The 14,400-nt window shown below is 39.1% G+C and overlaps 1 protein-coding gene across 1 annotated transcript; it reads right to left on the minus strand.

Annotated features, from left to right (window-relative positions):
• Positions 1-1,545: 1,545 nt before the first annotated feature.
• DLK1 (delta like non-canonical Notch ligand 1) lies at positions 1,546-13,698 on the minus strand. Its single transcript, XM_026050462.1, has 5 exons — positions 13,581-13,698; positions 12,671-12,734; positions 12,066-12,196; positions 7,244-7,385; positions 1,546-2,710 (listed from the first exon to the last, which is right to left on the minus strand). Exons 1-5 carry the CDS (start codon positions 13,672-13,674, stop codon positions 1,969-1,971), a joined length of 1,173 nt encoding a protein of 390 aa, XP_025906247.1. The 5' UTR covers positions 13,675-13,698; the 3' UTR covers positions 1,546-1,968.
• Positions 13,699-14,400: the final 702 nt, after the last annotated feature.

Here is a 14,400-nt window from a genome sequence, read left to right on the forward strand (position 1 = left end):
AACACCACATATTTGAATGAACAAAGCCAGATTATATGTCTAAAATAAAAATAAATAAATAGAAAGCAAGCTTGCTTCCCTAGTTCATGTTTAGTCTCGCTCAAAGGCTACCAAACACTGCTTATATGGGTTAACTTTCATCTGGACACCTCCAGGGTTGTTCTTTGATTGAAAGACTAGTTTAAAAGTTTCTGCTTTTGATTAACATTGATCTTCTCAGCAAAAGTTTTCAGGAGAAGTATCTATTTGTTCTGAAGTTTTCATCCTGCTATCCAGAAGACAACACTTTCCACAGAATTACACACCTCTCCACACGTTTTTTTCTGTTATCTGCACATGTTGCATTACATTGTAAGTATACTACAAAATGTATGAGCGCTGTCACCAATACAGCTAGCTTTTCACAGCACAATTTAGAGATATGCCAACAGAAAAGATTCTAAGATAATGAACTGTGCTTTAAAGCTTTTTATTTTTGACCAACTCTTACTAGATTTGAGAATAGCAGAGTTATCAGATAACACAGAAGAGGAAGCTGCTAAACACTCCTATCTGAGGTGGCTGAGACAGTAAGTAGTTAATTATCAGCATCTAAAGACACCTTTAGGAAATAACTGAGATAAAAACATTTTCATGGAGTGGACAGAGCAAAGCTGCTTGATAAGGATGGAGAATGAGGAGCTGAAGTAACCCCAATGTGCCCTGAGCCTTTGTCATTGTGAACACAGTCCTGCCAGGCCTGCACGTGAGGTAGAGATAACACTGCTAACGGGGCCCATCTATAGTCCTAGACATAATGCATGATTAATCAGGTCCAGTTTGGAAACCAAACTTCACTCAAGCTGGAATTGTCTAGAGACAAGCTACTCACAGTGGGAGTCCAAGGCTCCTCCACAAGAAGAGTGTTGCAGCAAAGCCCAAGAAGAAGTAAGACTCCCACATTAAGCTGAAATAGAGCCCAGACTAATGGGCTCTACTAGTGTGGGCAGAAGCCCCAGGTGAGACTGGTCAGGTCATTAGAGCCTCTTTGTGCTCACAGAGCCCCAAAGACTTTGTGGCTTCCAAAGGCCTTTACTCCATGTAAGTGCTGCTCGTGATTCTTACAGATCTTGTCCACTTCTTGAAATACGACAGATAAAAAGCAGAAATGAGGAATCTGAAGCAGCTGTGTGATTTGAGCTCTTTTCTTTGCAGAGCTCGTTAAAGAGAAGTCAGAATCAGACCCTTTTCATTTTGATTTGGTCTCTGGATAAAAAGTTTGATCAAAGACACCAAATGCCTTTTTAACATTTTTGTTGATAGCTAATACAATTTTGAAAGTAGTATCCAAAACAAGAGAGATCTTTAATTTAAAAATAATATTACAAGACCTCCTAGACTATACAGAAGAAATAAGCTACCTTATAACTATGCAAAAATTGTAAAATTGACTGGACAGGTGAGACATCAAGACATCAAACCAGACTTGCTCCTATTTACCCATGTCTCTAAACTCTTTATCACATACAGAATAAACATTAGACTGAGGCACTTGTGATAGGTTTGCTGTAGCATAACAACATTTACAAATCAATCAATAAACCAGTATAGCCCTTAACTGCCATTTATTCAAAAATAAGCATCAGTGAGTAATTTACAAGTACCATATTTGCCAAACAAATTATGCGCAAGACAAGAAAGCTGCAAAACAGTTCCAGTAGTAAATTACCTTTTAAATAGCTGCCTTAAAAATAAATCAAATTACCTTCCCTTGCTCTTCAATCTCCCCCCCTTTTTTCTTTAAACTTTTATTATGGGGAAAGAAAAAAATCACACAGCAGAACAGACATATTAAATTTCTTCTTTACCACTCAGCACAAGTTACAGCAATGGTACCCACAAATATTGAAACCAGTCACAGATAATCAGTTCAATCTATTTTACATATTGCTATGAAAACCTGCAAATTGCTGCTAGGCTTTTGAGGGCCTAGATGGCAGTATAGTTCTTAGTGTAATTAGTCAATTTGATCTTCTCTGGGAAGATGATATTAACGGAGAAGTTTTCCCCATTGCTAGATTTCAAAAAAAAGTTCTTTTTCTTGCGTAAGAGATGACTATATTTGGCATTCGCAAGCCACATTTCACATTTTGAAAAAAATACAATCCCGGTTGTACCCAAGACCACAAGACATGTAAGTAAACCCAGGACAACAAAACATATCACCTGACTTTTACTGAGCAAGGGATCTGCATTTTGGATTGTTTCTTTCATTGTTATTTTCAGGACTTGATGCTCTTGATGCACTGATTTGTGGCGCACTTTTGGTTGCGGGTTGTAACTCTGCGTATTCTTGGCCTCCGTATTCACCTCGGAGAGACTTGTGTTTTTGCTGGGGTGTTTGCAGGTCGCACCAACAAATTCTGCCTTGCAAATGCATTTGTATCCTCCCTGGGGATGTTCATAGCATGTTCCTCCATTCTCACATGGGCTGCTTGCACAGAATATGACATGGTTACTGCAGAGTTTTCCTGTATAGCCATGGGGGCAAGAACAGCTGAAACCTGCGCCAATGTCTGTACACGTTCCTCCATTTTCACACGGGCTGGATTCACAGTCATCTATATCTATTTCACAGAAATTGCCAGCAAAACCAGAAGGGCACAGACAGGAAGCATGTGGTGCAAAACCGTTGTCATCAATGCATGTTCCTCCATTCTGACAGGGAGAGCTGGAACCCAGAACAAACACATGTACACAGAGTTGAACCAAATCCGATGAAAGCAACCATTATGAAACATTTTGCATAATAGAAAGAGCTGGTTTTCTTCAGAAGAGCCAATTCCTAATGCAAATCCAAAGAAGTCTTCACTGACTTCAATCAAGAATGAGTTTATTCAAAACCTTTGTCAATACAGATTATAATAGATTTTGCTGACCCTTTAGGCAGATTAATATGCCTAGGCATTAATATGCCTAGGCAAGATTAATATTATAAAATATAAATCCTATCTGAAGAGCTGTAAAAGGATTTTAAGTTATTTCAGACATTTATTTAAATTAAGCTTCCCATTCTTTTCATATGCTTTGAGCTATTTAGTTGAATGACTATTTAGACAAGACTGAACAAAGACACTAGCAACAAGGTTAGGTATTGTATTGGCAAAGCAAAACTCGCTGCCCTGGAAGCCTGATGTGAAAGTATTTGTTTTTGTTCTGCATCTATAGAACTCAGAGACACACTGAAAATTTAAAGGTGAACAGATACTTTTGTGAAAATTACTATTTGTCCAAAAGATGTTTGAAAATTATAATAAATGAATAGAAACGGGAAATGTCAGCCCTAGAAAATGCAGCTGTAATGTGATTACAGGACCCTAAGAAATCAAATATTTCTGCAAATGCTTGAAATGCTTAATTGTTAGTAAACTAATATTCTAAATGACATAAACTCATGGAAAGATCTATTTTTTTAAGCTCTTTGTAATACAACTCACCTTTGTGGGTATAAGGCCAAAAGACTGGCCCTCTTGGTGGAAAAAAAAAGGGGCCTTGGGCTGCAGGTTTACAGATAAAGCCCAAAGCCCCTTCCATGGAACTTTATAAATGTAAGAAAAAAAGTTTTACTGCTTACATTCTAAAAAGATGAATTTCAGACATGAAAAAAAGACAACTGCAGCGAGGCTCCCAGTCTACCTACCAACAATGGCCATTTCACATATGCAATGGCCAGTGGCAACTAGCTGTTACGGATTTGCATGGAGGGTCTTTAAGTGGATTTAAGAGATCTGTTGATGTCCACATGAGGTGACTGTAAATGTGAATAAGCTTCTGACTACAAACGGTTCCTGATCACTGGTGGAATAATGGTTGTGCCTCTCCAATGTCCCGTTGTTGCACTGGGAGCAACTATACTAGACTCCTCTGAACATCCTCTGGCTCTACAAGTGACCAAAGTTCTTGGTGGCCTCTCAGCAGAAGAGCTTCAGTACTGTGTAGAGGAGCTGCCTGCTTGTTTGCTACTAACACATAAAACAATATGCTCTGTCCTTTCCTGTAGTCCTATAGTTGCTGGGAAAAAAAAGGCTACTGCAAGAACAATTTGGAGCTCTGGAAGCTGTACTGGGAAAGCAAAAGGTGGGGTCACAAAGCAGATCTCAGAGGATCATACATCCAGGGAAATTTGCCATGATCAGTAGCCACTGTTTCTGCTAGTGGCAGAAAAACAAGGACGCTTTGGTTGTCATAAGGACCTTGTGTGACAGAATGGTCACAATCAGCCTTGAAGGGTTTAGCACCATCTCTTGAATTTAGGAATCCCATTGAAAAATCATGCATTTTGGGTACAGCAAAGTGCTGAAGATGGGGCCTCATGGCTGGATTGGATTACCTTATCAACCATGGGGGAAAGTGGGAATAAAGTTTTGGAGAATTTAAGTATCAACTTTTTTCTTTCTCAATGTTTTATACATACACATTTTAGTAAAAACACTTAAGAGGTAACATATAGAATTTTGGATAGGTATTCTTTACTTTTACTAACACTAAATTGCATTTGGTTTTAGTATGTTTTAGTATATAAATAAAGCATTAGAATTAATCTCCTTGAATATACATGGATTAAATTATTTTAAACACTTGGCATTTTGGACATGTTCAGCAAGGTGTGGCACATAAAAGAACAGCTGCAGAAATATGGACATGTTTCCAGTTGCTTTCCAAATACTTCACTTTAATTTTAAAATGTGAACCTCTGTCTACTCTGCTTCAGACTATTATTTGGTTACTTCAAAACATCACACCAACGTCACTAACACAAATACATCTGCCTGGCTTTGTAAACAGACTAGTGCAAATACTTTCTTTGGTAACTTCTCTTCACTCCACCTATGAAAATTAACTAAGGGAACAGTGGTAATATTAATAATACAAATTTTGATAACTATAACACTGAGGAAGCAAGGAAAAAGTGAGATGAGAGTGAGATGACCTCACAAGATGATTTCTGACTGATGTGAGAGGTGCACTTCATTGTAGACTGTAAAGAATTATCAGACACTGAGCGCTTGTGCTGGAAACAGTTGTCTTTTTCACCTAAAAGCAGACTATTAGAGAATGATGGGGTTTTTTTTTCCATGAAAAAACATTCAGCTTCCCAGAGAAAGAGAATTGTTGTTTTAAGTGCCATTATAAAAATTTGTTTGCATTTCCTCACTAGCTCATGAGCATTCAACCTGGATATACAATAGTGCCACCAATAGGTAGTTTCAGTGATTAAAACATGATGATTTAATTAAAAACAAGGAACTTGTCTTTACTGTTTATCTTTCACGTTCTTTGGGATAGTTCATATCTGCTCATATGGAATTCCTGAGATACTTGATACAGAAGTAAAAACAGAAAGCAATTCACACTACCAATGTTAAGCAAATAGCCTGGATATCATTCAAGGCACTGTGAGGAATCTCTGCGGATGCTGATGAAGAGAAATAGGCAAGTTAGAGCAGTTATCTCAGATGTCAAAAGTAAGCCCACGTGGGCCTGTGAGACTATTTGCCATCAAAAGCAATAGCAAAAAAAATCCACTAGCATAAAGATATAAGAATGGGAAGAATGGCAATGCTTGCAAGGGACAATGAAAGGAGTTAATGGCAATGTATTTTCTTTATGTCAGAGTTTACAAAAATCCAGGGAGATTTATCCATAAGGAAGAGCTGAAGATTTGTAATTTTCTATTGCTGAGCTAAAGCAGAACAGGAGGGTTCTAGTACAGAGCTGCAGAGGCACAAGGCAATCATAGAAGAAGAAAAAATGTGTCAGATTAGAATAATATTTTTACCAAGCCTGTATACCAAAAAGGCATTTCATATGGCTATGTGATTGCTGAATTAGAAGAGGTACCTCTAGGTTTCCACATTTAGACTCAGTTACAATTTACCATAAAAAAAAATCCTTTTCTTCGAACAGTTTTATCAATGATGCTGAAAATTAATATCCTTGAGAGTGTGAGCAAAATACGCAGTCAACATATCACAATAAAACCATACGTGTGTGTCCACTAAAGGTCTTTTTCTATACAGTCTATTTTCTCCACAGTAACTTCACCTCATTCTCTTCTAGAATACTAAATTTACACTGTCAGAATGTTTCTATTATTTCCCAGATTTCAAATTCCCTTATGGTTCTTTCACCATCTAAATGCTTTCCTGGTCAATCTTTTGTTACCTGCTTCATTAACATATGTATTTATATTTAAGTACGGATGTGATATAGACTGCATTTTAGAGATGTACTTTACATATCAGATCTGAAGATTATTTAAAATCTAATACAAATATTCTGTGTGGACATATGGCTACTCTTATGCAAATCCATGTCTGCCTAATTTGCACATTCAGATACTGTAATAGTGCACAGTTAGATGAGCAGATGAAGGGCTAATCAAATACATAACTGGCCAGCTCTTACACATCCTTCTTATATATATAGATGAGAAAAAAACTACCGAAGCATTAGTCTGATGGGTATCTCACACAGAATGTGGTCCATATCAGTCAGTCATTGAAGTAACTTAATTTCACTGAGCTTTTAAGAAGGACCAACAAACAACATGCAGTTTTACAAAAATGTGGACAACTGAATAAATAAATTGTCATCTGGATTCCCAAAATCCAGAGCAGAGCAGAGGGGAAGCATCATCTCCCTTGATCCGCCAGCCACACTGTTCCCAATATCCCATTGCTCTTTTAGACTGGAAAATGTCCTACCATGTCCTCCCATTCCTGTTTTGGTTAAAATGAAATTATTTCCTTAACTAGAATAGACATACCATTATATCTCAGTTAAACAAATTACAAGCTGGTGGACTAGGTATCTTTGTGCAGTGAGCTTATGGACTGGCTGCTGTTATTTCTTTACCTGGATTGTATTTATAATTATGTCTCACTAGAGATGAGAATAAAGGATAGAAAGTACCTTGAAATTTATTTACTAAAATCATGGGAAAGCATAAATTTACTGCAACAAAATATGCAATTTATTATTATAGCACTTAAATTATGCCCATGAACTCATAAAGATAAACTGTAAATCTTTAAAATATGAATGGATCAGATTTGTAGAGGTAGATACATAGGAGAAGCTCTATATAGTCTAGCACAGAGGTATTTCCACTTAAAGAAATTGAAGAATAGTTGGCTCCCACCCAGAAGAAATCCCCCACAGAAGTGGGGATTTTAAATTCACATGAGAAATCAATATTTACCCATTAATAATGCAGGGTCCTTTTCTGAGATGGCAGTTTTTTCCTGTAAATCCTTGGGCACACAAACAAATATATCCTCCATCACCAGTTTCTATGCAGGTTGAGTTATTGGTGCAGGGTTTTGCAGAACAAGGGTGAATATCTGTTCAAAAACATATGTATTTGGTTCTATTAACATTGCAATGCAATGCTAAACAGGCAGCAGATGAGTAAAACCAGAATTCAATTAATCAAATGAGAAAGAATCATTAAACAGTAAACAATATATGAAATAAAATATGGCTTTATGGTCCTTCATGACACATTTACACATTGTAATTTATTTCTTCTTCTATTAAAATGGAATGCAGATTATCCTTCTTATTATTATTGCAAGCACTTTCAGCCTGGTTCTTTTATTCTAGTTCCCTCTAGAACCAAAGAGCCAAAACAACCTTGAATGCTTTTGGGAACAGAGTTGCTTACCATATAATTTGGCAGGCTTTAAAGGCAGCAAAACAAACATGAATGTTGATGCATGAAAAAGAAAACTCACTTACACACACACACACACACACACACACACACACACACATGCATGCACACACATATACATACCTATATATATACACACGTATATATACATACATATGCATAAACACACTCATATGCATATATATGTATGCACTATCAAATAATATTAAAAATAATAAAGACATAGATATAATAGTTATAGATTTATATAAATCTATTTTATATAGATATAAAAAAATAAAGATATATAAAAGTTTAAATTTAAAACACAACTTAAAAATTCATGAATAGATCTTTACTAAAACATATATAAATAAAATAAAGCATAAATAAATAGCTGAGCAGCCCAATTTCTCTATTTTCTCTACTTCTCAAAGATCATGCAATTACACCCTGCGAGTGATGAAAATATGAGTTCAAAAAATGAATACATGACATATGTAATATTTATATTACTTAATATTATATAAGTATATTTATATAATAGAATTAAATATATTTATATAATAGAAATAAGAATATCCACAACGACGTTACCATCAATTAATATTCATATGAAATTTAAATTTTCGTGTTTCAGTGCATGACAGCCATTGAGTAGTTTTGTGAGGAAAGTTCACATCCCAAGCAGGATTTCTAGATTCCTCTTCTTGAAGGCCTGGCATGGGTACATAATAGGAGGCTATATTAGCTTTGATGTCAGTCTCTGAGCTTACCAAGTGCCTGTGCCAAAGCAGTCAAGCAACACGTGTCACAGGATATACCAAGGTCATACTGCATGTTGACTTTTTGGCCAGACAGAGTCTACAGCTCTGTGGGAGGTCATGAGTGCACAAACAGGACCATGCAGGCACAGCCAGAACTGAAAAGACGACTGAGATGACTGATCTGATTTAGCGTGGTTGCTCTTTTTGCTCTTTTACTCCAAATGGGCAATCATTTTCTCCTAGAAATAAACTGATAAGACTGGGTTTTTTGGGGGGTTTTTTTGTTTTTTTTTTTGTGATGGTGGTGGGTTTTTTTCCCCCATTTTTTAAGACGGTACCAGTTCCTGTACTGTAATGACGTATCTGTCTCAAGAGAGCTGCTGTTGCTGCTGCTGCTGCTGCTGCTGCTGCTGCTGCTGCTGCTGCTAAGAGAAACCCTGAGCAGTACAGATGTTTAGAAACCTGATTTCAAGGTTGTGGCGTTTGGGAGGGTTAAAAGATGGGTAGGCAGTCTGCTGCAGTTCATTGCAAAGAAATTAATCGGCAGTGTTATCACTAACTCAACCTTAACAGATTTCTCTTAAGAGTCAAGTCCATGTATGTGACTGCAATAAGAGCCATAAATGAAACCACTGATCCTGGCCTGCTTGTTTAGAACAGATCATGCTCAGCCTATATGCTGCACATCTACGAATTACAGAGAAGATCAGGAGCAGGCTGTCTGGTGTAAAAATAACAGCTGCACAACCAGAGGTGTTAGCAAACCACTCAAAGTGCTAAAACCATTTCAAACAGGAATTTCCATGGCCCATACTGAAGACCTCACTACAGTAACTTTCCTAAGAAATGGAAAATGATAGAATTCCATTGTTCCAAATCACTTTTTTCACTTTTTTTTCCCTTTTTTTTTTTTCTATATTTAAGGAGCAATTAGGTGCTGAGACTATATTCATATTTTAAAAGTATTTCAAAAATTTACAGGACTGGTGAAGTGAACTCCAGATCCTGCCGCATTCTCCATTCCAGATTTTGCCAGCTTTGCGGGTTGGCCTTCATTCAGTTGGCTATGTCAAAGTAGTGGCTATGCCAAAAATGCCCTCGTAAATATACATATTTTCTATAGCAGCAAAAAAGGATTAATTTCAAAACAATGCCAAAACTGCATTACTCATGATCCTTCTTGAATCTCTATAACAACAATAGAAATACAGCTTTCTAACATGGCTTGTCTCATCATATGCTTGAACCCCAAAATTAACTCCAGAAGCTGAAAAATGCTACTTAATGTCATTTGCATGTGAAAACATAACAATTGTGTCCCCTTCCTATCAGACAAAAAACTCCAATATTAGAAGACAGAAACAAGACATGGTGTTTTACACAAGAGATTGACAGGTTTGCATTCTCACATTGAAAAGTCAGTCATATATATTTGAATACATATCTCAATGATCCAAAATTGTCCTGTTTCCTAACCTGCTTAAGTTGCATTTAGTGGCTCCTGTTAATGAGCAAGTTGCAGCAGTTGGTAACAACTTCACAGACATGAGAGACTGATACTAGATTTTCAGCAAAGGATCATCTGATCAGGGGTGAGTAGTTAGCCCCATTTGAGATTATGGTGCTTTATTGGCTCAGGGTAAGAATTATTCATAATTATCAAGCAGTAGCAAAGCAGGGCCCTTCTAATCCCTCGTACAAGACAATACATTTAGATCAGGTAAATCTACTGAGGTTAAAGACTTTAAAATCAACATGTTCACACAAATTAAAACATAGTTAATTCTTTGTGACTGAATATTCTTGGCACCTCTGCTTAGGGATCTAGGCTCAAACTGGCAAAAAAAAAAACCCTCTGAACTGATTCTAAGCATTGAGAAAAATAATAGTTTGTGGACTTAAATACGAGATACCATATTTGTAGTTACACAGCTATTTTAATGAATAACTTTTAAAATAACATTTTTCCATAAAAATATGAGTATAATTTGCTAAATAGACTTTTGCAGACTAAGCAGCACTTGCAAGAGAGAAAGATTGCAAGGTTCAGAATTGCAAAGGCATGCAAGAGTCTAGAAATTCTGCTAGGCATTTAATATGACTTTTTAAAAGTATGTTTTCAGCTTGAAAATATAGTTCACTTAAATATTTTTAGATGTTTTCATAGCACCTTTAAAAAATCAGGCCTTTGGAGTCAGATAGGTAAAAGAAACAAGCCTTCTAAAGTGGTGGAAGGAGGAAGTCATTCAATTTAATGTTAATCATCTATGATTGTGTATCTTGACAACTTCAACTATTAGTTTTCACATTTTCTGAGCTGGCTCTAATTAAGCACAGTGACCTACTTCTAGGTTAGGGTGAGATACACTGGACTGCAGAGGGACCATTCCTCACTAATTGTTAACAGGATCAAGGGAGCTGTTACAGGTATAAGCTCTCATACTCTGTCAGAGGTGCCTAGAGCTACATAATTAACACAATTATCTCTGAGAGCCCACAGTCATACCCACTCTGGTGCTACTGCAGCTACTTATATATGTACCTGAACTAGGTTTGAAGTTAGTAGGTTGGATATGTCCTATGTGTGCAAAACCTGAAAAGAAGCTGAACGAGTACCTAAGCACCAAGCTGAAGGACATTGGAGATGAGAACAAGCTGAAATCTTGAGTCTTTTGTTTGTCTTCTAAATTTTATCCCATTCAAATTCTGTTTTCATTGATTACTGTTTTAGATGTTAAATGGCAGAACATGCTTTATAAATGTTAAGTCCTATAACGACCAAAGCCTTAATGGCAAGAAAACAAACCGAGGCCCCAGCAACTTGACCTCTTCCAGCTGCAGCTATGCAGGCTGGAAAGACACGTGCAGTTTCTGTCCTCTTGTATCTGTTGACTAATCACTCATTTGCCCTTGTCAGCCAAAATAAACCAGCTGAGCAGAGGCCGATTCTTCAAATTGCTTATGCTAAGCTGGTGCATTTTGACTGGGAAGAGGTCAGGGAGTGCACACGAGAGCTGTGCTTACCCCTTGGATCCGAGGGGGAGGTGACAGCCTGTTCAGACAGACCTTCTTCTCTGCTGTGCTAATGCTACTCCGTGGAATTGTCACATGGTTAAGCAAACAGCAAGATGAACATGGTATTGTCCTTTGCAAGAAGAAACTGGCTGAAGTACTAATGCTCATATCTGTCTGTACAGAAATTAGCATACTTAATATTTCAGATGAATAATTCAGTTGATTCAATATGTAAAAGAAGATGCAATTTTGGAAAATAAGACTTGACTATATGACAAGACTAGATGACACAAAGTTATCAAGTAATTTCCTAGCTTTCTCTACAACCACCAATCTTCAAAATAGAATGACAAGTTCACCCCTTGCTTGCTCATGTGCCCACTGACAAAAGAGACTAGATGCTTCTACCTAATCTACGAAAGCTCCAGGCTTCTGTGTCGCTGCCCCATATCACCTTACTATGCTTTGCCTTAACATTAATTTAAAAAGTAATGATAATAATGCTAGGTAGCAGGACTTCTGCATGATTCCAGCACCAGAGGGAGCTGCTTCACCTCACTTGCGCAAGGAGAGGAATGTGTGCAAACCTATGTCGCAGAGGCTGCCAACCCAGCCCTCGTCGCAGAGGCACTGCCAGGGCTTGGCACAGGAGCCGTGCAGGCAGCCCGGGAAAGGCACGCACTGGTCGCAGAGAGCACCCTGCCAGCCGGGCTGACACCTGAAAAGACACAACAAGGCAACACAGAGGCACGGTTTACTTTCAAAAAATGTAATTACAAGGATGTTCCCCCTTTCGAGGCAGACTAAACTTTCAGATTCAAAACTGGACGATGTGGGGCATTTGAATGCAAAGGCACTGTCAGTGTGTCCAGGATACTAGAAATTAGTACTAGAAACAGATTAAAGCAAACGATTTCATTCACTGAGAATAAATAAATAACTGATCTTCAACCTAAAGACTTTTCTTACTGGAATACATAGACTATCTGAAAATTAAAACTTTAATTCCACTGAACAGCTAGATCTCTATACTGTATGACTCTAGTTACTATATGTTAATAGAGAGCTGTTTCATTATTGCACTGTATTTGCAGAGGGGAAATTGTTTCAACTACTGTTTATTTTAGAAGGACAAGGAATTATGAAAGCAGCACACTCCTGGGCTAATATTCTTATCTGATAGATCTTTTACCTGCATTCACTGGGAAATTCACAAAACCCATTCACTGGGTGGCAGCCAGCTTTACAGTTCACTCCTGGAAGAAGAAATTGATAATATTAAGACACAAAAATGAGCGCTCAGAAAAATCATATCGTGTCCTATGCACATTAGTGATGTTTTAAAAACTGCATAATGTTCCAATTTCTTTTTTTTTTCCAAGAACATGTTTTTGTAACATATAATTTCAAATGAACTTAATTTGTGGCACACTACCTAGTGTTGCTATAGGACAAATGAAATGATGTAATTAACTACAGAAGAGTACAAGCTACTCACTTTAACTGCAAAAATGTACAAAGTACATTACTTTAGCATACGCAAACTGCAGGGGAAATCACTATGCATTAGTTTAAAAAAGAAATTTTAGAACAAATCCATACATATCATTTCACGCCACGCCACTCCTATTGCATTCTTTTCAGAACTACCTAAAACACCAAAGTGTCAAAATTGGTCAGAAATAAATTCCATTTAAAATAACTTACTGTAAGTATTGAATTCACTTCAACCCAGTGTCGTGTGGAAAAGACTTGTTTGGATTTTGCGTAAGTAGAGGAAGCTAAAGATGCATCAGTCACTTTTTGTGTGTGTGCGTGTACGCGCGCCAAGTATTTACATGAACCACTCTGAGCAAAGCTGACCCAAAACGCCGCCATTCACAACTTACCCCCCGTGCCAACCACGCGACTGTCACGGAGGAAGAACCTCCTTCCCAGGCACACAGGGACGCTCAGCCGGGGCCGGGGGGCGTCGGGACGGGCTAGCCCGCGGGGACGCTCCCGCCGCGGCGGCTCCGCCAACTTTTATCCGCGCGCTGCGCATCGCTGCGCGCCGCGGCTCTGCCGGGAGGAACCACGGCCGCACGTCGGGGGGCTCTTACCTGGGGTTGCGGCGAGGACGAGGGGCAGCCACAGGCTGCAGCAGCCGATAAGAGCGGCGCCGCGCAGCCCCATGGCCGGGGCGCGCAGCCCCATAGCCGGGGCGCTGCGCTGCGCGGAGCCCCGCGGAGCGCTCCGAGTCCTGCCCGGGCTGCGGCGAAGGCGGGAGCCGCTTCCCCCTCCGCGAGGACGCCGCGCTGCGCGGAGCCGCCCGCAGGACGGGGCAGGGAGGAGGAGGAAGGGAAGGGGCCGCCCGCCCCCGCAGCCCTGCGCAGGGCACCGAGGGGAGCTACGCTCCGTGCGCGCCCGCGGCTGCTGCCGTCGCGGGGCGTCTGTGGAAGCGGCCGGGAGCGGCGGAGCCCTAGCGGGAGTGCGGGGGGTTGGAACACGCCCGCTCCCTCCTCGCATGTGACCTGCCGAAAACTTGCTCCGAGTGTAGCCGAGGAGGGGACTCTGCTCGCTCTCGGGAAGCTGGAAACCTCCTCTTGCTCACTGAAATCAGGTCCGGAAAGACCCCAGAAGAAAAAAGCAAGGGAAGTTACCTGGTGTCCTTCTAAGAGAAAAGAGTTAGGGGGAAAAAAGAAAAAAAAAACACCAAAAACAAACCTGAAAACCAAGCCTTACCTTTAATATATTGAACAGATGGAACAGATGTAGAGGCAGAAACGTTATTTCCACTCCAAGTTGCCTTAAATATGCACTTTATTCTAGGACCGTGCCTTTCCACCTTCCATCTTTTATTCTTCCACTGAGCTGTCCCATATTGAAATAGACTGGCTATTCCTTATTCTTTGCATTTCTGTTCTCTGTTTTCTTCTTTTA

This window comes from Nothoprocta perdicaria, unplaced genomic scaffold, assembly GCF_003342845.1.
Source record: "Nothoprocta perdicaria isolate Ctin4 unplaced genomic scaffold, notPer1 scaffold_69, whole genome shotgun sequence".
Lineage (NCBI taxonomy): Eukaryota > Metazoa > Chordata > Aves > Tinamiformes > Tinamidae > Nothoprocta > Nothoprocta perdicaria.

What these genes read in the sequence shown, in the direction of transcription:
- DLK1 (XM_026050462.1), bottom strand. Translation starts at nt 13,674, where the DNA reads ATGGGGCTGCGCGCCCCGGCCATGGGGCTGCGCGGCGCCGCTCTTATC. An exon ending in CGTCCTCGCCGCAACCCCAG is followed by an intron (nt 12,735 to 13,580) that starts GTAAGAGCCCCC and finishes TTCTTCTTCCAG; the next exon opens with GAGTGAACTGTAAAGCTGGC. An exon ending in GGACCCTGCATTATTAATGG is followed by an intron (nt 2,711 to 7,243) that starts GTAAATATTGAT and finishes TCTGGGTTCCAG; the next exon opens with CTCTCCCTGTCAGAATGGAG.